We start from the raw sequence: 26,009 nt of genomic DNA on the forward strand, positions 1-26,009 counted from the left end.
AATTATATATATATATATATATATATATATATATATATATATATAGGCAGTAGGAGATTTCTGAATCAAATTCAGACTCCAGAAAACTGTCACATCATTCTGGAGAATGGGAAGCACAGTTTCACATTCAAGTTGTAAAATCTGGGATTAAAAAAAAAAGACAAGCCGGGCGTGGTGGCGCACGCTTGTAATCCCAGCATTCGGGAGGCTGAGACCGGAGGATCACGGTTCGCGGACAGCCTCAGCTATTTAGTGAGGCCCTTCGCAACTAAGTGAGACCCTGTTTCAAAATAAAATATTGGGGAGGGGGTTGTAGCTCGGAGGTCAAATGCCTCTGGGTTCCAGCCCCAGACCCGGAAAAACAATAAAAATAAAAAAAGAAAAGACAATAGTAAGCCACATCACTGTAAGTGGTGGAGTTATGAAGCCTAAAGGGCACTAGACTGGAAATAAGGCAACTCAGATTCTAGCTCCTACTGTTACTTTAGTCTAAATAATGTGCTTCTTACTTTTTTGGGACTCCAATATCCTTATCTATAAATAAAAATTGCCAGGCGTGGTGGCACACACTTGTAATCCCCGCGCTTGGGAGGCTGAGACAGGAGGAGCGCACGGGTTCGAAGCCAGCCTCAGCTACTTAGTGAGGCTCTCAGCAACTTAGTGAGACCCTGTTTCCAAATAAAATATAAAAAATAGGTCTGGGAGTATAGCCTGGAGGTAGAAAGCCTCTGGGCTCCACCCCCAGTACCACCAAAATAAATAAATAAATAAATAAATAAATAAATAAACAAACAAACATGGATAAGATTAACATTTCTCAGAATAAGATTAACATTTCTCAGACTGGTATTCCTTGGAAGGTTAAGAAGGTGTACCTTTACGCAGGTATGTTTGTTAAGTAACCTTAAAACATTTGGGAGATGCTATACTATGTCACTTTTGTAAGGTCTACCACCCTAACACGGTATAATTTTGATTCAAATATACGGCTACCTTAATGCACTGCAATTAAGAAAGGAAGAGAGAGGAAAATTAACAATGCAAAGTGGATGAGAAGCTCTGGATGACAAAATGGATGACGAGGAAATTCCATAACTTTCCTGCAGCAAGTGCAAGCAGAAAGCAAAGGGGTTGCTGGGTGTGGTGGCGCACGCCTGTAATCCCCACGCTTGGGAGGCTGGGACAGGAGGTTCAAAGCCAGCCGCGTGCGCTGGCTTAGGAGACCCTGTTTCCAAATAAAAATGTAAAAATGGGTCTGGGAGTGTAGCCCGGAGGTAGAAGGGCTTCCAGGAACCCCAGTACCACCAAAAAAAAGAAAGAAAAAGAAAAAGAAAACAAAGGGGTTTCACAGCAAGAGGGGCAAACATAGTGTCAGAGAAAGATGAGAAGCAGTGAACTTAAACAGTGTCTTTCATTCTGCTTCTGCCTTTCCAAATGATCTTTCTCTTCAAATTCTTTCATGAGTTGCTAGAGATAAAGTTATTCCAATACAAGTTCAATCCATTTGATTAAAAATACTCATTTCCAGATAATGTGGGGAAAGGAGTTCAGTCTTCCGACTGTGGCAGTAGGCCATCATCTTTGCCTCCTTGTGCTGAGGAAGTATCCCATGGAAGCCATCAGCACCTCTAGGGCACAGCCCAACGCTGAGCTCCTGAGTTTCGTGGCACTTAATGTCAACCTTGGTCAGCCTGCTGGCAGGTACAGGAAGTCAGCCTGCAGAAGTGTGTAACTCAGACAAGTCTTCCCTACCTCCTCTCTTTTCTTTCCTTTTTCTTCTCCCTCTTTCTCTCTTTTGGGATGGGGTCTTGCTACATTGACCAGACCAGCCTTGAATTCCCGGGTTCCAGTGATCCTTCTGCGTCAGCCTCCCCTGGAGCTGGCACGACAGGTCGGCCACGCTATGCCTGGCTTCCTAGCTCCCTTTCTCTAAGCAGATCAGAGCCACAGCTGGCTGCCCAAATAAAGAACTACAGAGGGAACTAAAGGAATCTGGTAGTAAACAGGAAAGCAAGTACCAATGAAGAGCTGTGCAGAAAGAGAAGTCCAGTAACATAAAAAATTTGTCAGGCAAGAGTAGTTAGGGCCACGCACAATGGCACACACCTGTAGTGCCAGTATGTGAGAGGCTAAGACAGGAGGCTCTCAGGCTTGAGGCCAGCCTCAGCAATTAATCAATGCCCTCGGCAACTCAGTAAGATTCTGTTTTATCAAAACAACAACAACAACAACACACCTCGGCGTGGTGCTGCATGCTTATAATCCCAATACTTGGAAGGTGAGACAGGAGAATCACAGGTTTGAGACCAGCCTCAGTAATTTAGCAAGACCCTGTTTCAAAAAAAAAAAAAAAAAAAAAAGCTGGGCGTGGTGGCGCACGCTTGTAATCCCCGCGCTTGGGAGGCTGAGACAGGAGGATCGCAAGGGTTTGAAGCCAGTCTCAGCTACTTAGTTTGGCTCTTAGCAACTTAGTGAGACCCTGTTTCCAAATAAAATATAAAATAGGTCTGGGAGTATAGCTGGAGGTAGAAAGCCCCTGGGTTCCACCCCCAATACCACAAAAAAAAAAAAAAATACTTGAGAGGCTGAGACAGGAAGATCACATGAGGTCCTCGCAATTTAGTGAGACTCTGTTTCGAAATAAAGAATAAACAAAATATGGCTGGGGGTGTAGCTTGATGGTAAGAATGGCACTGGGTTCTGTCCCCAGTGTGGACGGAATTCATTCAATGAATGAATGAATGAAAAATAAATAAATAAATAAATAAATAAAGTCGAGCTAGGTATGTAGCTTAGAATGACTCTGAGTTCAATTCTCAGCACCATAAAAAGAAAAAAATTCTAAGGGCTATGGGGGGGAGGGTAGCTTAGAGGTAGAATGCCCCTAGGTTCTATCCCCCGTATCTCCCCCTAAAAATAGTTGCAGATTAAGAAGGAAATGTCTCTGAAATGTACTGATAATGTGCAATGTGAATAATTCTTTCATGTGTATTTGTGAACTGACTAAATATATATACATATATATGATATATGTATTAGCAGCATACTAATTATAGGTTTATTTCATAGTAACCATTCATTATCAACAGGTTTATTAAGTCTTGCTAAGATCCCTCATGACAGGATTCTAGATAGATTTTAAAAACCAAAGCACTTGCCAGGCATGGTGGCGCACGCCTGTAATCCCAGTACTTGGGAGGCTGAGACAGGAGAATCACGCAGGTTCGAAGGCAGCCTCAGCTACTTAGTGAGGCTCTCAGCAACTCAGTGAGACCCTTTTCCAAATAAAACATAAAACCGGTCTGGGAGTGTAGCCTGGAGGTAGAAAGCCCCTGGGTTCCACCCCCAGTACCAAAAAAATAAATAAATAAAAATAAAAAAATCAAAGTACTTAAAAAATCATATAATTGTGGACAAATTCAAATAAATACATGTGTAAACAGTATAGAAGTTCAAGCTACAGGTGTTTATGATTTTATATATCAGTTTTCAGTCACTCTGGAATAAAAACAGGTCTCAAATTATTCACTGTCCTGAGGAAGGAACACCGTAGTAAAGCCGAGGTGCTGCAGAACTTGAAGTCAGAGTGAACCCTCAGTACCTGATACATTCTCTACAACAACTTTCACCATAGTTTTACAGTACTAGTAAAGTGGTATGTGGGAAGGCTTTACTCCTAAGTTTTAAAAGCCTGAAAGAACATCATGTTGATTCTTTCAAAAGCAAAAACAACCAAGTTTCTTATGGGTATCTTAAAAGCGTGAATATATTTAATATGTTAAACATGTTAAACATAGATTATTCTAAGTAACAAATCAAAATCATATGAAACTCTGAGTACAGTCTTATTTGAATCCTGGTATAAGTATTCTCCTAACTAATGATTTTTGCTAGTGTGATTACTAATTCTTTCTTTTACTTTACTTCCCCCAATATCCGATTCTCTATTGTATCTGTCAAGATGATGGCTGTTTTTCCAAGTCAGTATATTACATATAAAAACTGACAAGATTTATAGAAGCTGCAGAGCATTTATCAGCTCCGCTCTGATGGAATGTGATAAAGAGTAAATATAAATCAGCCAAAGTATGAGTTCACAAATAAAGAAAAAATATTTCTAGGTGTCCCCTTGACTACCTATCAACAAACACTGTTCAAAATGGGTAATTACAAAACAGTTTAAGAAGATAATCTCAGGTGTTAACTCTTCTCAACAGCAACAGCTGTTTAAGATAAAAAGGAAACACCTTAGCATTGGATGAAAGGGACTGGGTTATAGACTTCTGCCTTTTCAGAGCTATGAAAGCGCCTTTTGGCAATACGGTAACACCAACTGTCCTCTGCGGAGGGCTTTGCAGTCAGCCAGGTGCCATGTTAGAAAACGTGCACACGTTGCTGCTGCCGGGACAATAAGCCCACCAACAAACAATCTGCAGGCAAGGGTGCCAAGGCTCAGAGCCAGGCCCACTGCCCTGCACGCGAGGCCCAGGGCCGCAGAAGTACCACGCAGAAAAGGAAGCCTCCAAGCCAGGCTTGTTCTAGTGCGCCCCAAAGCCTTCTTATGCTGAGGGACAGATGCCAATTTACCATCACAGGTACATTATATCACAATTTTAATAATACTATTTACCTCTTTAAAAAATAAAATAGAGCCAGGCGTGGTGGCGCATGCTTGTAATCCCAGTACTTGGGGGGCTGAGACAGGAGGATCTCGCAGGTTCGAAGCCAGCCTCAGCTACTTAGTGAGGCTCTCAGCAACTTAGTGAGACCCTGTTTCCAAATAAAATATAAAATAGGTCTGGGAGTATAGCCCGGAGGTAGAAAGCCTCTGGGTTCCACCCCCAGTACCACAAAACAAACAAACAAAAAACAGCAAAGTGGTATCTATATGTTCTTTCATGGGGGAAAAAAAAAAAAAAAGCCCAGGATACACTCCTAGGTTAAAAAGAAATCACAGAACAGTGACTGGGATGATCCTATTGAAATAAAAAATAAATCTATACATAAGTAGATACAGTCAAATATACAAAGTGTATGTACAAATCCTTAGAAAAGGGTCTGAAAAGGTTCACAGCAATATCTTTATAGTGATTACCTCTAAAAGAGAAAAATTGGAGTGGGTAAAATGAAGAAAGATTCCACGTTTTACTGTGCATTTCTATACTTTATGAAGATGCATTACATTTATTTATTTATTTATTTATTTATTTTTGTGGTACTGAGGATTGAACCCAGAGGCATTATACCTTTGAGCTACAACCCTAGCCCAATTTAATTTCTTATTTGGAAACAGAATCTTACTAGGTTGATGAGAGTCTCACTACCTGCTGAGGCTGCCCTTGAACCTGCAATCCTGTCTCAACCTTCCAAGTACTGGACTTACAAGCGTGCACCACCAAGCCTGGCTTGATGCATTACTTTTATAAAATAAACACACGTTTGCATGCACATACTCCTCCCCACCCCACACTCTACTGACATGACGCCCAACACTGAGGTTCCCAATGAAACGAGTGATGGCTGTCGATTGCCCAAGCAAAATATTTTTTCTCGCTGGGCATGGTGGCGCACACTTTAATCCCCGTGCTTGGGAGGCTGAAACAGGAGGACCCTGTTTCCAAATAAAATATAAAATAGGTCTGGGAGTGTAGCCCGGAAAAGGCCCCAGTACCACAAAAAAAGGGAAAATATTTTTTCTCCTCTTATGTCTGGAGTCTAGTTCCATGAGACCAATCAAAGAAGTCTTTCATAAATTAAGAAAGGATCTAAGAGGACCTATATAGACTTAATAAAGAGTGATACACATCCCATCTGCTCTGACTTTGAAAACACACAGGGCCCAGTGTTTACTTCTGCAAAGCCTATGTTGCTTCCCTATATGGTCTACTTTGATTAGGTTCCCAATGTGCCTTATACTTTAAATAGCATCATTCTAGGGTGTACATCTATAGTGTTATTGTTACTCCCAAAGAGACTGTACGCATCTTGAGGGCAGGGCTTAAGTTTAAGTGTTCTACTTAATTAATCAAGATTAATCGAGCTCCTGGCATTTATGCATTTCTAGAAAACTTATATAATGAGCCAGGACCATGCTAGGAATGATAAATACACCCGTGATCAAAGTGAACAAGGGCTCTTCCTCATTAGATTCACATCAGGTCTGCAGAGGTAGAGACATGGGAGATTTGAAGGCCTGGAATACAGACATGCAGTGAGCAAATGTAAAACAATGCAGTGACTCATAAAAGAACCAAGGGAATGGCTGGGAGACCTGGGAGGAGCACAGAGGTCCAGGCACCCTGCAAGAAAGAAGCAAAGCTGAGCCCTGAAGGATGAACAGGAACTGGACACAGATGGTGCAAAGCATCCTAGGATCCAGAGGTGAGAGAGTAGCGTGGCAAATTCGAGGAACTGAAAATAGCACCGGCTGGCTGGAACCCAGAGCACAGGGAGGGGCGCAGGCTGGAAGAGGCGGGAAAGTCTGGCCGATGCCAGCTCACACAGGGCTTGTAAACTGCGTGAGAGTTAGGGAGCTGCTAAGGTGTTTGAACCTGTGGAGTGACAGGATCAGACTTGCCTTTTTATAAAAATCACTCCAGTTAGTGTAGAGAATGGATTCGAGAAGGGCCAGACTGAAGGCTTGTGACAATGGTGTCCTGAAGGAGAGTGGTAGGGTGCGATGGAGAGAACCAGGTGGATTTGAGAAATGGTGAGGAGATGGTGGAACTGGCGGTCTGTTCTGCGACTTGTGGAAACGGAGGCTGGGGAAACGAGAGGAGTTAAAGATGCCCCCGTGTTTAGCTACCAATGTTACCAGAGACAGAAAACACAATCTGGGAGCACGCCTGGGGAGGCAGTGGGGCAAGGGAGGTGGGTGAGCTTAGTCTTGAACTTACTACACGATCAGGAGACGGCCAACAGGGGTGCTGGTGGAAACCCAGGCTCTCAACTGCGGTGGTAAGGACAGCTGAGAGTTAACGGCAAGAAGATGCCAAATGAAGCTGTGGAGTGAGTGTGGTCAACCTGGGGGAGAGTAATTAAAGTGAGGAAAGTATGTCTCAGACTCCAGGGAAACCCCTGCTTTGAGGGACACAGAAGAGCAGCAGGGAGATAAAAGGAGAGCCAGAAACCCTTGGAGTGGGAGAAGTCAAATAAGAGGTGACCTCAAGAAAGAATGGCCAGCCGTGAGTGTGCTTCTTAAACATGTGCAGATTGGTTGCAGCTAGCCTCCAGTCAATTGTCAGCAATGCTTCTTTCTTCAAGTCAGCTTCAGGCTTCTTTTCATGACACTGAAAATATGTGTAATGACAGTCTCCAACCCCTATAACTAGGTCTTTATAACTTTCTTATTTCCAACATTTCTTTCTTTTTCTTTTTTTTTTTTTTTTGCGGTATTGGGATAGAACCCAGGGGCATTATACCTTTGAGCTACACCCCCAGCCCTCTTTTTTATTCTTTATTTTGAAACAGGATCTCACTGATTTGCAAAGGGCTTCATTACATAGCTGAGGCTGGCTGCGAACCACGATCCTCCTGTCTCAAACTCCCGGATGTTGGGATTACAAGCGTTTGTCACCATGCCCAGCTTCCAACATTTCTTTTAACACCTAAATGTTGCTCCAAAATCTGTAATCCTCAATAACTAATCACTAAATTCTGTCCATTTTATTTTTGTAACCTTTTCATATATTTTATTCTCTTTCCATTGCCATTACTACCATCCTAATCTAGGTTCTTTGTGCCACGCAACTGGACAGCTGGAGTCTACTGGTCTCTGAGGCCATTCAGTCCTTCACCTTCTTTCCAGGGCAATCTTGTCACCAAAATAACTATCGATTATCTTTCTTTCTTTTTTTTTTTTTTTTTTAGTACTGGGGATGGAACCCAGGGGCATTCTATCTCCGAGCTGCACGCCCAGCCCTGTTTTTTTTATTCTTTATTTTGAAACAGGGTCTCACTGAGTTGCAAAGGGCCTCACTAAGTAGCTGAGGCTGTCTGTGAACCACGATCCTCCTGTCTCAGCCTCCCAAATGCTGGGATTACAACTGTGTGCCACCATGCTTGGCTCATATCAATTATCTTAAAACATTAACTTCAATCACATCATTTCAGTGCTGAAAATTCTCTAGTGACTTCCTGTTGCAACCACGCACTAAAATATTCCATTCTTTTCAGGGCCTCAAATGCTCTACCACCATGCTACACCCCAGCTCCTAAAACTTTTGTTCTTTTAGTAAATATTTATATACTCACACTGTCTATGCTAAGGTCTAGTTGTTATTTCTGCTTTCTTTAAAATTTTCTTTTCACCGGGCGTGGTGGCGCACGCTTGTAATCCCTGCGCTTGGGAGGCAGAGACAGGAGGATCGCGCAGGTTCGAAGCCAGCCACACGTTCTGGCTTAGGAGACCCTGTTTCCAAATAAAAATGTAAAAATAGGAAGTGTAGCCCGGAGGTAGAAGGGCTTCCAGGAACCCCAGTACCACACACACACACACACACACACACACACACACACACACACACACACCAAAAAAAAAATCTTTTTTTTCCTTCTTTTTTGCAGAAATGGGGGTGGAACCCAGGGGCATTTTACCTCCAGGATACACTCCCAGCCCTATTTTTTATTCTTTATTTGTTTATTTTTTGAAACAGGGTCTCACTGAGTTGCAGAGGGCCTTACTAAGTAGCTGAGGCTGGCGGCAAACCTCAATCCTCCTGTCTTAGCCTCCCAAATGCTGGGATTACAAATGTGCATCACCATGACCAGCTCTTTAAAAGTTTCAATCTGACTGGGCGTGGTGGCGCACGCCTGTAATCCCCGTACTTGGGAGGCTGAGAGGAGGATCGCACAGGTTCGAAGCCAGCCTCAGCTACTTAGTGAGGATCTCAGCAACTTCCTGAGACCTTGTTTCCAAATAAAATAGAAAATAGATCTGGGAGTATAGCCCAGAGGTAAAAAGCCCCTGGGTTCCACCCCCAGTACCACAAGACAAAAAAAGTTTCAATCTGTAAATTTTTGTAAAATATAATTTAAAACACTAGTTGTGAATTCTCTACCTTGCTTTGCCTGTCGCTCTTCCCAGGATATGGACGGCGGTCCCTTTCTCCCTCCCATGCATGCAAGCTCTCTTTCCTCCATGAGGGCTGGTAATTCTCTTGCCATCCCTAGGTGACTTACCATCTATACCACTCAGTAGGTACTTAATCACATTTTGGCTTGATAGCATTTGTTACATTACGCTGTGTAACTTTTACATTATTATTGAACTTTAGCATTTATGTTTCATCTCTAAGTTGACAGTTCACTTAAGACAGAACTTCTCTCACACACCTGCAGCAAGCACTTCCTTCCTGTATTTTGCCACAATAGGTACTAAAAAACATGAAAAAGGTGGCATTATATATTAGATATTACAGCCCTACTACCAGCTCTTCCTGTCTCTTGAGCTCAGGACAACTCAAATAAGTTAAATTACTAGAAGAATCATTTACTTACAGTGCACAGAAATGGCCAGTCTCTGCCAAATAATTATCCGATTCAACTTGTCAAGAGTGCCAACACTGAAAAATCCCTTGGCCTGACTGAGCACTGCCTAAAAACTGTCTCCAAGAGCCCCAAAAATGGTCCTGAGAAGACCCACTCTAGTGGTTTCAGATGATGGGCTTTCATGAGAGAAGAGTATACGGGTTAAAGCATGGACTCTGAGGCCAGGCTGCTGGATTCAGATCTGACTCTACCTCTTATGAACAATGGATCTTGAACCAGTTACCAGTTATTCAATCTTTCTGAGATTCAGGTTTTTGCTGCATAAAATGAGAACAACAGCTGGGTCTGGCAGCACACACCTATAATCCCAGTACTTGGGAGGCTGAGATAGGAGGATTGCAGGTTTGATGACAACCTCAGCAACTTAGAGACCCTGTTTCAAAATTAAAAAAAAATAAAATAGGGATAAGGATGTAGCTTGGAGGTACAGTGAGGGAGAGAGAAAGAGAGAATAATAGAATAACAGAGCATCTATTTTGTAAGGCTGTTGTAAGGATCATATAAGCTAATCTACAAAATAATGAGTTGAGTAAAGCACTTAAAAATCACTTTAGCAAAGCACTTACACGTCGTCATTACCATCACCAGTGCAAACGCAGGAGCACAGCCGGAGATCCGCAGGAGCTAGACGTCTCTGAAGATGGAAGCTAACTTGTGCATAGTTCATAAAATGTCAGAAACTCTGTTCTCCCGTGAGTCACCGTGCTCCCTCCCTTTCCTCTCTAATACTTCCTCAGCCACCTAAATGCCTGGGTGCGAATGTCCCTACTTTTAGAGAGAAGAAAAACTACGTATACCTCTTACTACAGTACAGAAAGTACTGGGAAGAAGAGTTTGTTACCTATGAAGAAACCCTTTTTCTCTTTTTAGTAAAGTAAGACAGGCACTTCTTCCTGCCCCATCAGGGGCTGCCCTCCAGAGTCCTGGGAATCCGGGCCCTTACCCCGTCCTCTTCTCCTCGAGAAAGCCTCAGGAAGGGAATGGGACGTACCTGGGCTCTGACCCCTGTGCTGACGGCCACCCTGAGACACACAACTGGGATATTATCTTTTTGTTTGCTTTATAAATTGTACATCAGAGATAGACGATCATCACAATAATACATGCAGAGAGGGATGAGGAGTAAAAGAACAAAATTCTCTTTAGTCCTCTAATTTCTTTCACAGAAGTAAGCACTTTTTAAAAGTTTAATGTAAGCCGGGCGTGGTGGCACACGCCTGTAATCCCAGCATTCGGGAAGCTGAGACCAAAGGATCGCGGTTCGTGGACAGCCTCAGCTACTTAGTGAGGCCCTCCACAACTCAGTGAGACCCTGTTTCAAAATAAAGAATAAAAGGGTGTATTCATTCGAGTCACCCCTCCATGCCACTCTGGCATGGGGCTGTATTTCTATTTTCTGTATTTCTATCTTTTTAATAAACTTCTTTAAATCTTCCCCCCAAAAAATAAATAAAAAACAGGGCAGGGGGTGTAGCTTGGAGGTCGAATGCCACTGGGTTCCACCCCATGACCCACACACACAAAAAAGAAAAATTAAAAAATTAAAAGTTTAATGTGCCCTCAGACTTCTGGAATGCATTTTCTTTCAACTTTATAATTTTTAGACACAAATATGTTTGTAAATTTGAAGCTATGTTATTTTAAGACCAGCTTTTCTGTATTCTATAATGTGGATGCATCAAGTTTACTCATTCTTTGGGGTGGACATTCAGGTTAACACTTAAGACTTCAACTTTGTAGTGACCCAACTGTTGATCTGTGAGTAACTAAACTGTGGTTGCCAGAAAATTTAATTTAGTAGTGACTCTGCAGACAGCTCTGCCCTCCAAAAGAATTATTTCTTAATGTCTATCTATAAATAAAAATGCCAGCTAAAATTACATATAGTTTGACTTTGAGATATTGGCACAACTACATTATTTCTATTTAAGTGTAAATTCAATGTAAATATTGTTTGACTGATAAAAAAAAAAGTTACCTATAGTATTTTTAGGCTATATGCTTTGTCTTTAAATTCTACTTTAGAGATCCTGGAACTCTCATGGTCATAAGCTATTTTCTAATTAAAATAAAAAACTATAAATTTTCCAACCTGAAGTTACAATTAGTAAATGATTACATTCCTCCTATTCACGTATCATCTCTAAGTACTTAGTGGAAAATTAGAAGGGAGAAATTTTGCATCTCTAGTGAGCAACTGCTTTCTTTTCCTCTGCTAATAAATTGCAGGCAGACTTGAACAGATGTCAGGTTGGCATTCAAAACCTAAAATATAGCTGAAAAGCAAGTTATGACTAATACAAGGAAAAAAGATGAATGTCAGAAAGCTTCATTTTTTTCTCTTTTTTTCAAATTTCAGATAAGCTCTTTAGCCTTAGGGTTCCTTTTACAGAGCCCTGGAGTTCGGCTAGATGTCTTAACCCCCATTTAAATTGCAATCTCTCCTCACTAGTGGGGGTGTGAAAATGCACTTAAGAGTGTCAGTGTTTATGTTAATCTGAGCAAGAACTCCCTTTCTCCCAAATATGGCATGCACAAAACCTTGTGCCCTTTCTTCTACTAGGTCTTATTTGCCCTGTTCTTAGCATGTGAAAGATGTCTGGGTGTGATTGAAAGGCTCCTTATCTTCTCAGCAGCTCTACTTCATAGAGGAACTGCAGTTTCACTCATAATATCAGAAAAAGACTTGCTTTCCTCTTGAATTTCAAAAGAAACCTTAAAATTACAGATTGAAAATAGGCTTAGAGAGGGAGGCACAGGGAAAAGAGGACCAAAAAGAACACAGCTCGGTTTCAAAGAAGGGGGGCCCAAGACCCTAACAAGGGCTCTCTCCCCACTGGGAGGCCTGGACATCCTGAGCCGGCAGATTCCAGAAAGACGGTAAGGCTGAGGCCTTCAGTCTCAAGCCCTTCCCTTCCAGCTCTTCTGCCAAAACACCGTCTCCTGGGTAGATGTGAACCTACTCCTAAGATTACACTGAGATCCACTAACTCCTTAGCAGTCATTCCCGTGCTCATTGAAAAGGAGTTGTTTTTTCTGCTTTGACAGTTACAGTTTGGAGATCATTGCCAGGGATGATGAAAACTGGAAGTTTCTTTGCAAAAATCCTATCTCTGTCAACAAAAGAGCTGCAATGAGAACTGAGGTAATTAATCATTTATCTATTCTGAGCATTCTCCTCAAAACTGAATGCAGTAAAGGACTGAACAGAATGTGGTAAAGTGGTAAAGGACTGAACAGAATGATATATTCAGCTGGCATCTGAAAATGCTCAAGACAGCAATCGGCTGCTGAACTTACTTACCTAAACCTCCAGATCCCAGCTTTTGATGCCCACGTCCACCAGGACTCAAGCAGTACTACTGTTACCCCAAAAAGTAAGGATTTAAGGTAATTCCTAACTAAGTATCGATAGCTGTGGGGGTCAAGCAACATTTTAACTATTTTAACTATCAATTTGGTATTCACTAAGTACAAGGAATAGGTCTAGTTATCGTTGCTAATGTTTTCATATGGTTTCAAAGAAGAGCTGCTGCACTTGGGCTTGGGTGAGCCCAATTGCTACAGACTAGAAAAAAGTAAATAGTTACACCAGTTAAAACAATAACAGAAACAAAAGTCTCAATTGATATTCCTCCAAAGTTCTCTTTTTACCTACTTCTACACATATCCTTTTTTTTTTTTTTTTAAACAGGGTCTCTTAAGTCAGCGCCACTGGCTTCAAACCTGCACGATCCTCCTGTCTCCGCCTCCCAAGCACTGGGATCACAAGTGTGCGCCATCACGCCCGGCAACACATATCTTTTATCCCTCTGCCTACAGAGCTTTACGTATCTTTTCCTTTTTCCTTTAAGATTTCCTTTAATACTACATATAAAATATAATAAAAGCAAGATGGTGGACACTATGTACCTGAAAGTACTTCAGGAGAGATACTAACAGATTGGTGGAAACTCTGTGACAGTATTTTCACATGTCATTTCATCTAATCTCTAATTTTACTGCATAACTGTGTATCTCTGGCTAATTCATTTAGTCTTCTTAAATCTCATCAGCAATATTCTGTATGTATCTAAACTTATGTTTTCAATTTTAAAAAGAAAACATGCTGGGCGTGGTGGCGCACGCTTGTAATCCCCATGCTTGGGAGGCGGAGACAGGAGGATCGCGCAGGTTCAAAGCCAGCCATGTGCGCTGGCTTAGGAGACCCTGTTTCCAAATAAAAATGTAAAAAAATAGGTCTAGGAGTGTAGCCTGGAGGTAGAAGGGCTTCCAGGAACCCCAGTACCACCAAAAAAAAAAGAAAACATAAAATTTTATAAGCAAGACTTTATTATCTACAAGTAATATTTTAAGTCTTATAAACACAATGACAGAAGAAAATTCTAAATTTATCGCTTTGCAAATTTGAAAAATTGACATATATAGGCAAAAAGCCCATTTAGTTAAAATTGCTGTTTACAGAATAAACATAACTCTAGACTCCATAGAAAAGAGAATGATTTTCTCAGAGCCAAAAAAAAGTTCTCTGCTTAAAATAGAAAAACCCCATTACCTACATAATTATTTTCTAATGTCTAATTGAATCCCCAAATCATTTTTGTCTATTTAACAAAGAGTGAGAAGAAAAGAAATCAGCCAATTTTATTCTTGGCAGAATAAAATAACACAGAGTATGCATAAAAAGAACTTGTATAATTTTATTTACAACATATTCAAGTGCAACAATTCTTATTCTCACATATTTTACTAAGTCTAATGAAAACTTTGTGAACACAATATACTTGGAGTGCAAGGAAGTATTTTACGATTTCTCCCAGAATTCAAAGAAAAAAAAATAACCATCTATTGGATAATGGGAAATGCCAAATGCACAGCAAGAGAATTCTCAACCACTTAACCATTAAAATATAGCCCCTTCCTTCCTCCCTTCCTCCTCCTCATTATTATTATTTTTTTTTATTTTTATTTTTTTGGTGGTACTGGGGTTCCTGGAAGACCTTCTACCTCCAGGCTACACTCCCAGACCTATTTTTACATTTTTATTTGAAAATAGGGTCTCCTAAGCCAGCACGCGTAGCTGGCTTCGAACCTGCGTGATCCTCCTGTCTCTATCTCCCAAGCACGGGGATTATAAGCGTATATGCTACCAGGCCTGGCCGGCCGGCCTGCCTACCTGCCTGCCTTCCTTCCTTCCTTCCTTCTTCCCTCTCTCTCTCTCTCCCTCCCTTCCTTCCTTCCTTCAACTGGGATTGAACCTTTGGGGTGTTTTACTTTTATGCTGTACTCCCAGCCCTTTTTTATGTTTTATCTAAAACCTGGGTCTCACTAGGCTTCTGCGAGTCTCACTATGTTGCTAGAACTGTCCTTGAGCCCATGATCCTCTTGCTCAGCCTCCCAAGTACTGGGATTACAGGCATGAGCATCATGCCTGGCCACTTAATTTTTGTTAGATACTCAGAAACTTCTTTTAAATAGTAAAATAATATTTCTCAATTCAGCTCAAAAATTAAAGGAAGCTTACATTAGTTGTTTTTTAAATCAAATTAATAACACATGATTCTTAATGACAGAAAGCCACAAAAAGAAAAAATATATATGTGACTTTTTATTTAAAAAGTACAAAACTTGCTGGGCACAGTAGCACGTGCCTGTAATCCTAGTACCTGGGAGGCTGAGACAAGAAGATCACAGGTGTGATGCCAACACATGGCAACTTAGCAAGACCCTGTTTCAAAATAAAAACTAAAGCCAGGCATGGTGGCGCACGCTTATAATCCCCGCGCTTGGGAGGCAGAGACAGGAGGATCACGCAGGTTCGAAGCCAGCCGCGCTGGCTTAAGAGACCCTGTTTCCAAATAAAATATAAAAAAGGTCTGGGAGCGTAGCCCAGAGGTAGAAGGGTTCCATCCTCAGTACCACCAAAAAATAAAAAAATAAAAATAAAAACTAAGACTGGGAATATAGCTCAGTGGTAGAAAGCCTCTGCGTTCAATCCCCAATACCATCAAAAACAACAACATAGTTGGGCGTGGTGGCACACCCTTGAAATTCCAGTACTTGGGAGGCGGAGATAGGGGGATCACAGGTTCATAGCCAGCCTCAGCTACTTAGGGAGGCCCTCTGAAACTTAGTGAGACCCTGTTTCATATTAAAGAATAAAAAATGAGCTAGGGGTATAGCTCGAAGGTAGAATGTCCCTGGGTTCCATTCCTAGTACTGCCAAAAACAAACAAACAAACAATGGTTAGCAGTGTAGCTTGTAGGTAGAATGCCCCTGGGATCAATTCCCAATACCAGAAAAAATAAAATAAAATAAATGAATAGAAAGAAAAATTCATTTTTTAGTTTTAACTGGATTAATATAAACATATTAGAAAAAAATCAATCCATAAGGAAAGCTCTAGATAGCAGCATTCATAAACAAAAATTCAATCCCACAGTCCTTAGTCAAAAAGCACACAAATAATCAAAAGCATACAACTATAATCCAACTCATTTAGACATGGATAGCAAAAACTGATTAAGTTTACTAATAAATTCCAAAACAGTTTTGATTTAATTTCAAGCTCTTACAGCTGGCAGAGTCACAATCTTTTATGCATTAACTATCCAATCTCGGGCAGAGACTCTCATGAGCAGGGTCTGCGTAATGCAGAGGCAGAAAACTAGTATCTAAATAACTAAACCCTTGATAGCTTCCAAATCATGAGAAAGTATTGGTAGTATAATTCAAAGATACAGCTTACTATAGAAGCAGTTATTTTTCTGTTTGTTGGCTGCACAGTATAAATGCTCAAAGAGCCAGAATCATTAGACTTTCCTAGGTCTCAGTAAAAAAAAAAAAAGGAGTAAAAATATTCCAGAAGAATAACTTAGAACATTTGGAATCATCTTCTTAATTCTGCTTTTACCTCAAATATACTTAAATAATATTTCCATGTCTAGATCTAGCTTTGTGGATTTATTGTGCCTCAAAATACATATTATCAAGAGAGTAAACTATCACAGTTTTTACTATTTTTCCAAGTTAGAATTGTTTTTTATAGACATGGCCTTTGTATCTTTCAGATAAAAACTGTGCTACTGTCATTTCAAGGAGTATAAAACTCAGGTGATGAGGGTCTCTGTCATTTTCTCTTAATCCAATTCCAAACTCGACCTTTACCCAGTGAACAGGTGTGTGCCGTGCCTGTAATTCATCAGAGCGAGCGACCAGGCAGAAAAGCCGCCAACAATAGGAGGCTAATATGGTCCAAGTACTTAGTGCCTAGAAAGGGGACTCTCATCCCCACTTGATGAATATACTTTTATCCCCCAGTAGCACTTTAAAGACAAAGGACGATGAGGGCAAGGGGAGTAATATATTTATATTCCCTCAGGTTTTTTTGGATCCTGTTTTTACACTAATAGTCTGCCAGAAGCTGTTATGTTATGAATTCCTTTCTCGGATATTCTGTTGCTCACATTCCAACCCAGCGTATGATATGGATATGAAAACAGTCCTGACAGCATTTCCACTGGGCAAATAAAGTCACTTCACACAGATAAATTAAATAAACCTTCAAGAAGGAAATGATAAATGAATAGGGTATTTCTTTGTATGCAATATGGAAACTCCCCTGTATAGCCTGCATTTCTTTTTGGATAAAGTTATCTAATTTAAAACCATGCCAGGTATTCATTTACTAGGTATGATGTACTAATTGCTTAATGCAATAGTACAATAAAAAGAAGCAACAGCCAATATTAGAACACTGCTCATACGCTAACAGATAATGATTATTTAGAAGGGTTCATTTGAACTATATGGATTATTAAAAACACATAAAATCCCTAAATATGCCTTATAGAGAAACATTTTAAATTAACTAATAAAAAGTGGAACAACCACAAATGTGATTTCTATAATTTCTCCCATAAAATTAAATACTTTGAAAGTTTTTCATAAAACTTATTTTTTAAAAGATTGTTAAAACTAAAAAAGGTTTTGGCAGGTCTGAAAAATAATAATATTAAAACTATTGAGAAAACATTTTTCACTTAATTTTTTTAACAATATAAGCTTTATCAAATTTTTCCTTTTGAACTCACCCATCTGTTCCACAATCTCTGGAGGAAATACTCGGGAAGCAAATGCTCGTCGAAAAATATCTGAAAATTCTTTGTCCAGACCTCCGATTCCCATTTTTTCAAAGTTCCAGTCAGGATTGATGATAGACTGGCGATTTTCCTTGGTTTTAGCTTTGCCTGTGTCAAACAAATATAATGAAATGTTAAACAAGAAATTCATCACTAAATGCAAAACAACAGATACTCCCTGGACATCCTCCATGAATCAAGACACCCTGCTTTTACACAAAGAACATAGTCTTAGCTGATTCTCTTAACAAGAATGGTAATGATCAGTAATAAACTTTCAAAATGACTAGCTAAACTTAAGCTGTAGCCTATTTGTAATCAATCCATGAAACTTGTTTTCATTCACCTTTAATCTAACCAAATTACCTAACTTTGAGTTGATTAGAAGAAACACCATATGCATATCTGATTAAGTCAACACTAGATGCCAGAAATGCAACTGAAATCTAGGAATTCCTCAATGCTCTTAAAGCAAGTGTATTTAAAATACATATATTTATCTACATTAGATTCCTGAGCGTGTAGCCCCTCAGCCTGAGAAGATGCACTGATTAAGTTTCTTCAGGTGTATACAAGTCTAAAATTATTCTAAAGACTAACGATTTGAAGGATTCATGTTTATAAATTGTCACAAGGATAAAAATTATCTAATTTAAATGTTAGAGTGCCACCTAAAGTAACGCAAGAGAACCACATTTACTATTTCAAACACAAAGAACAAGTCACCTTAGTGCATGCTACTATAAACAAATAAGTGAGAATAGAATTTTTATAAGGTCAGGGAAGAAGATATCACATTTAAAAGTGTTTATATGGCAATCAACACCATTTATAGTTTCTATTTTATGATTAAGGGTATTGTGGACTTAAAATTTCCTTTAGGAAGCTATCAAAAATATTTATTTTTCTTTACGCTCTACTGCCCTCTTGTGGTCAAATTTACTGCATGCCAAATTACTGCACAATTTTATTTTCCAATGGAAATCATATCTTTGCATGGATTACTTGGAAACACACTATGTGAGATATACAATCCCTCTGGGATAAGATATCTTAACAAAATGTGTACAGAAACAGAAGAAAAATAAATTACTTCATAAGTAAATTAGATCAAAATAGAGTATGATATATCCAGCATCCATAAAAATTATATAGGTATAAAAATCATATTGTAGAGGTATATTTAAGATGCTTAAAACGTGTTAAGCAAAAATTTATAAAGCATTATAAAAATAAAATCAAATTTTATAATCTGAGTTGTTTTTGAATGACTGCCTGTCCCTATTTTATACTAATTAAGAAAAACAATAAGAGTAAATGGTTAACTTATGCCTCAAGAAATAGGCCACATATTTATTTGTTTGTTTGTTTGTTTGTTTGTTTGTTTGTTTGTTTTGGTGGAACTGGGGTTCCTGGAAACCCTTCTACCTCCGGGTTACATTCCCAGACCTATTTTATATATTTTTTATTTAGAAACAGGGTCTCCTAAGCCAGCGCGGCTGGCTTCGAACAAGTGCGGGGATTATAAGCGTGCACCACCACACCCGGCGAGACCACATGTTTAAAGAAAGTTAAGTATCTCTAGTCTGCAGCCAATGAAAACCCTCTATTTTCTGTCAGGGTAAACATAAACAGAGATAAACCAATCAAAATTAGAATTGCTATTACAGTTAATTGCACTGTTATTTTGGTGAGTTACAATTCTTAGAGAGAAGGACTGAACTATGAGCCTACTGGAAAGGTTTTAACCGTACATTCATCACTTGTCACTAATAAAGGTGATGACAGTGTCTCATTTAACACAACCAGGTGACTAGTGATAAAATAGCTGACCAGTTCTCAAGGTAATGAGAGATAATAAAATTCTAAGAAACTGCCAGAGACTGGAGAAGGCTAACTGCAATGTGGGATGATCCTTAATGTGATCCTGAAACAAAAAAAATGATATAATGGGAAAATTGGTGAAATCCAAATAAAGTGTGTAGTTAATAGCAATGCAACTGTTAGTTCTTAGTTTGATAACTGCACTATGGTTATATAAGATGTTCACATCAGCCGGGCATGGTGGTGCACACCTGTTATCCCAGTATTTAGGAAGCTGAAACAGGAGGATCCCAAATTCAAGGCCCGCAGCAACTGAGTGAGGTCCCTTAGCAACTTAGCAAATGCTGTTTCAAAATAACAAATAAAAAGGGCTGGGAGTGTAGCTCAGAGGTAGAATGCCTTCGGGTTCAACCTCCAGTACAAAAAAACGGGAAAGGAAAAGAAAAGATGTTCATGTCAGAGTAAGCTGGCAAAGGACGTAAAGAAATTCTCTGAGCTACTTTTGTAACTCTTTTGTAAGCCTAAAATTATTTAAAGTGTAAAGTTAAAAAACAATCTTGCTATTTCTTTTTATTTATTTTAATATGGCTATTAGGACAATTAAAAATTACAAGTGTTTAATATTCGATTTCTATTGGACAATGCTGATTCAGATGAAGGTTTTAGACCTTTCTATCAACACATCTGACAAATATGAACTATTCCAGGATTTTGTAAAATTTCCTCAAGAGAAGTACCCCTCTTTTCCTTCCCCATTTGAAAATCACTTTAGTTGGGTCACTTATAATAACAGACAGTTCCACTTGGACTCTTCCAAAAACTGGAAATCTTACCAATAAGATTGAGTGATGAATTTTCTGCTTTTTCAAATGCAACTTGACTATTTCCAATAACCAGTCCTACTTCAATCTATACAGAAAGATAATAATTAGTAGGTTAATAGCAGACTCTGGGACATCTCAAAGCAAGGGGAAAAGTGAAGAGGAAATGAAGTCTTTCTGTGCAAAGCAAATCTCCCAAACTCTAATCTGAAGTACATGGACTTTTCTCATACCTGCATTCCACAATTCCTACATACTGTATGGCAGTGCCAATAGCTTCTTAATAATACTCTATTTATAATAAACATCTGCATTCAACTAGGATTACAAGTACATATACAAATTTCAAATTTCTATTAAGCCTGCAAATTAGTGTATTTTAAGTTATATTTAATAACAATGTCAGCTATAAAAGCATTTTTCCTTGCTACCTTAAAACAAAGAGTACACAATATGGAAAAAATAGAGAGTAAAAACAGTAGAAAATAGAGGAAAAAATAGTAGAAAGAAAAAAGTTAGGAAAAATTATATTAACCTACATGATTTATATAATAAGATTATCTAAAACAGATTAGAAATCAAGCATACCTTCTGTCTTTTACCCGTTGCAGGCTCTCCCTTCAGGATGCTAGGATCCATAGCTTCAATATCCTTCACCAGTAAACCAAAAAGCTTTTCATTGAAGCTAAACACAAGCTATGTAGAAAAGAGGTAAGACGAGAGAAATTACTTCATGATATAACGGCCAGATTCTTAACACTGCCAATGTTCTCCAAGTACAGAAAATCTGCTTTCTCCTTTATACTCTTGGCAGACCTGCTCCACGAGACCACTACACATATAGCCAATGAGAAAGAAGACAAGGAAATGAACATGTATTATCTGGTAGGAAAGGAACACTATGGGAAGCTACATAATTAATACAAACACTCTTGGAAACATATTTTAAGCGATGGGGCTCACAGTCACAGAAGATGATATGCTAGGAGTCAAGCCAGGGACTTGAATTCATGCTTTTCTATAAACAGTACAGAATGTCTGCCACACCAGTGCAGACAGCCTTCGAATGCTCAGTCAGCATTGCGCACCTGTTGGGAGCTTTCTTCGATCTAGGCCCTTTTCTATGTGCTGGGGTATAAGAATAAAAACCAGTTCTGTACTACTAAATACTACAAATGAGAATAAATACTAAGAACTATGATTTGGTGTAAGAGATTTGTCTTTGTTCTGGTGCATTTTCTTTCATGAACTCATTGACATACATATGTTATTGGGTTTTAAATACTATAAACACCAAACATTTTATATTTAAATGTTTTTTTAAGCTTTTTTTTTTTTTTTTTTTTTTTTTGGTGGTACTGGGGGTGGAACCCGGTGGCTTTTCTACCTCTGGGCTATACTCCCAGACCTATTTTATACTTTATTTGGAAACAGGGTATCACTACATTGCTGAGAGCCTCACTCAGTAGCTGAGGCTGGCTTTGAACCTGTGCGATCCTCCTGTCTCAGCCTCCCAAGCACTGGGATTAAAATCATGAGTCACCACGCCTTGCTCATTTAAGCATTTTCTATTAAGATTCTAAAGCTAAAGGCAAAAGTAAAAACAATGAAGTTTAGGTAGACAGTCTGAGTACAATTATTGGTCAAAAAATGCAGAAATCCAGAAGGAATATAGTATAACCCAAAAAGCCATGGGCAAATAGTTAACTAATGATCAGCTCAATGGCATGTGGGGAACCTTTTTAGACCATCTGAAACAAAACGGCACCGCAGTGGCCCTCTACTGCAACATCCAAGTACTTCATAGCACATGGCATTCCTCAGCAGTCCAGTAAGTCATTAGCAATCAGAATACTATTAAGAGAGAATGCTTCTCTAACATTTTGGTCTTGGGATCCATATACTCCTAAAAAAACTTCGAAGACATCAAGGCTTTTGTTTATATGGATTAGATCTGATATTTACCATATTAAAGATTAGAACAAAAACTTTTAAATTCATTAATATAAAACTAAAAATAAATTATGTGTTAACCTAAATAATGCATTTTAATTTTTTTTAAACCCTATTTTCTAAAACAAAAACCCCAACTGAGAAAAGTAGTGGTGTCAGTGTTGTCACATTTTTGATAATCTCTTTAACGTCTGACTCATGAAAGTCAGCCAGACCCATCTTCACCAGTCTGTGTGCTGTTGAGACCACAGCATGTCTCTGCAAAGCTCCACTACACACTAGGGAAACAATAAAGAGAAAAAAGGCAAATAACATTTTATATTTTTATGAAAGTAATTTTGAGTTTATAGGCTGCTAGAAGACTACATCACAGGAAGCTGCCATTAAGGAGCTACGGCATGAAGAAGTAGCCAGTAACGATTAAGAAAGTCACAAAGGAGACAAAGGTGACTGACTGATGGTAAGGTCGAAACACTTATTAACTCACTCTTTAACTTTTTTCTTTTCCTTTTTTTTTTTTTTTCTTTTTCTTTTTTTCTTGGTGGTACTGGGAATGGGACCCAGGGGCCTTCAACCTCCGGGCTACACTCCCAGACCTATTTTAAATTTTATTTGGAAACAGGGTCTCTTAAACCAGCTGAGGCTGGCTTCGAACCTACGTGATCCTTCTGTCTCAGCCTCCCAAGCACAGGGATTACAAGTGTGTGCCACCACACCCGGTTTAAGTAACTTTTTAAAAGAAAAAAAAATTCTCCCTAGAAGGTTCATAAAGTGATATTAACTGAAGTCCAAAACAGAGGCAATGCTGGCAAATGTTTTCTTTTTTTGAGGTTCTAGAATTGAACCCTGGGCCTTGCACATGATAGGTACTTGCTCTACCACTGAGCTATATCTCCAGCCCTTGGCAAATGTTTTCAGTGAAAGTGTAGACTTCAGAAGTTACACAAAGCTGGGTGTGATGGCATATGCTTGTAATCCCAGCATTTGGGAGGTTGATACCAGAGGACGGCAGTTTGCGGACAGTCTCAGCTACTTAGTGAGGTGCTTTGCAACTTAAAAGACCCTGTTTCAAATTAAATAATAAAAAATAGGGCTGGGAGTGTAGCTCAGAGGTAGAATGCCTCTGGGTTCCATCCCCAGTACCACACACACACACACACACACACACACACACACACACACAAAAACCGTACAGAAAAAAGTTAAAAATATATGTACATAATGTTCTCAAGATTTTCAAACAGCCAGGCACAGTGGCACACATTTGCAATCTCAATACTTGGGAGGCCGGGACAGAAGAATCACAGGTTCAGGGCCAGCCTTAGCAACTTAGCAAGACCCTTAGTAACTTAGTGAGACCCTACTTCAAAACAAAAAGGGCTGGGGGAGCCGGGTGTGGTGGCACACACCTGTTATCCCAGCATTCGGGAGGCTGAGACTGGAGGATTGTGGTTCGCAGACAGCCTCAGCTACTTAGTGAGGCCCTCTGCAACTCAGTGAGACCCTGTTTCAAAATAGAGAATAAAAAATAGGGCAGGGGATGTAGCTCGGAGGTTGAATGCCCCTGGGTTCCATCCCCAGACCCGCAAAAAAAAAAAAAAAAAAAAGGCTGGGGGTGTAGCTTGAGACAGAATGAAACCTTGGGTTTAAGAACTACTTTTTCAACAGAAATATACTAGTGATATAAACAAAACAAATGCCCCATAATAAAAAAGAAATAAGAAACCTCAGATATATATTTCTGCAATGTTCTTAAATGTGCAGAGGGAAAAGCTGCCACAATTATATAAAACATCTTAACCCAAAATCTACTTTAGAATTTTTCTGAACAGACTCGTAGAGTAAATATACCCCCTCACTTTTTATCACTGTTCATACACAAAGCTCCTCTCAGTTCTTAAAACAAATAGCATGAGTTTTGAACAACAGCAAAGATCAGAACACCTGTACAGTGAAAGGAACGAGAGAGGAGAGCCCACCTGCTGTCCCACCGAGAAGGCCTGGTTGTTGAACTGCTGGATGAATTCAGCTGCCATCTTGTCAGTGTCATAAGGGTTGGAGTCAATGTTTTTTTTCTGCAGGAAATCGATCTCGATGGTCATTGTGCCAACACACTGTTTGGCTTTGTCAAATGTATATAAGGAGACTGGTGAGGAAAAGAAGCATTTTTTTAAATCACAAGGACACCAAATACTTGCTGTGTTTCTAGTAACTAAAAGTTTCAGGCCAGGCGTGGTGGCGCACACTTGTAATCCCAGCATTCGGGAGGCAGAGACAAGAGGATCACGGTTTGCAGACAGCCTCAGCTACTTAGTGAGGCCCCTTGCAACTCAGTGAGACCCTGTTTCAAAAAATAAAAATACAAAAAAAAAATATAGGACTGGGAGTGTAGCTCAGAGATACAATGCCCCCAGGTTCCATCCCCAGTACTGAAAAAAAAAAAGTTTCACACAAATAAATTATAACAGTACACCAGGCGTGGTGGCGCATGCTTGTAATCCCTGTAATTGGGAGGCAGAGACAGGAGGATCACGCTGGTTCGCAGCCAGCCACACTGGCTTAAGAGACCCTGTTTCCAAAAATAAAAAAGTATGAAATAGGTCTGGGAGTGTAGCCCAAAGGTAGAAGAAGGGCTTCCAGGAACCCCAGTACCACCAAAATAAATAAATAAATAAATAAATAAATAAATAAATAAAATAATAACAGTACTTGCCTTCACTGGAGGAACACATGGACATAGATTTTAAAAATAATAATAACTATTATTATTTTTCTTCCTCATCTGAATTAATTAGAAAATACTGAGTAGCACTCTTCCTCAACATTTATCCCTCACTCCTTGATGGCAAAATCACAGCCCTTCCACACAGCCTCTGCATCTTCCTCCTCATTTAACAGAGGACAAAAAGACAGCCTGAGGAGACTCAGTGCAGCTGGCATAACAAATGTTTTCCCTTTAAAATTTTTTGTTTAACAGGCCAAGCATGGTGGCACACACTTGTAATCCCCGCGCTTGGGAGGCTGAGACAGGAGGATCACACAGGTTCAAAGCCAGCCTCGGCTACTTAGTGAGGCTCTCAGCAACTTAGTGAGACCCTGTTTCCAAATAAAATATAAAATAGATCTGGGAGTATAGCCCGGAGGTAGAAAAGCCCCTGGGTTCCACCCTCAGTACCACAAAAAAAAAACAAAACTTTTTTTTGTCTAATATGAGAAAGAGCTGCAAGGAGAGACGAGTGGATTCTTTAGCCTGTAATCCCAGTACTTAGGAAACTGAGACCGGAAGATCACAGGCTTAAGGATAATGTAGCAAGGCTCTTAGCAACCTAGCAAGACCCTGTTTCAAAACAGAAAATAAAAAGGGCTTGGGGTGCAACTCAGAGGTAGAATGCTCCTGGGTTCAATCCCCAGAACAGAAAGAGAAGGCGGGAGGCAGGAGGGGAGACAGGCAGTTGGGGAAAAATAGCTTGAGAAACATGTTTACTAGGGAGGGGGTTGCTCTAGAACAAATTACAATGTGACATTTCTCTTCTAATACTGCAAAAATATTTCTGCAACCTACTATATAAGAAGTTCTTCATGTTTAAGACGTAGAACAGGGCAAGAACCATGTTTTTAACTCGTCTTTGTTTTATGAAAGTGGCTGCGCCTATGTTTGAGACATAAATGCTGGCTGTCCTTATTTCCTCTTGTTGTATCGTTCCTTTAACCAGTGAGAAA

The 26,009-nt window shown here is 39.6% G+C and overlaps 1 protein-coding gene across 1 annotated transcript in view; it reads right to left on the reverse strand.

The window, feature by feature from the left end:
* NSF (N-ethylmaleimide sensitive factor, vesicle fusing ATPase) overlaps window positions 1–26,009 on the reverse strand; it is a gene marked incomplete at both ends in the record, with an annotated part of 131,833 nt that overhangs the window by 89,154 nt on the left and 16,670 nt on the right. The window contains 4 exons of the mRNA XM_080712539.1: window positions 17,644–17,799; window positions 20,349–20,424; window positions 20,925–21,032; window positions 24,269–24,435. Of these exons, the coding sequence (XP_080568665.1) occupies window positions 17,644–17,799; window positions 20,349–20,424; window positions 20,925–21,032; window positions 24,269–24,435 (507 nt within the window). The remainder of the gene's footprint in view (window positions 1–17,643; window positions 17,800–20,348; window positions 20,425–20,924; window positions 21,033–24,268; window positions 24,436–26,009) is intronic.

Source organism: Muscardinus avellanarius (assembly GCF_963383645.1).
Source record: "Muscardinus avellanarius genome assembly, chromosome: 16".
Lineage (NCBI taxonomy): Eukaryota > Metazoa > Chordata > Mammalia > Rodentia > Gliridae > Muscardinus > Muscardinus avellanarius.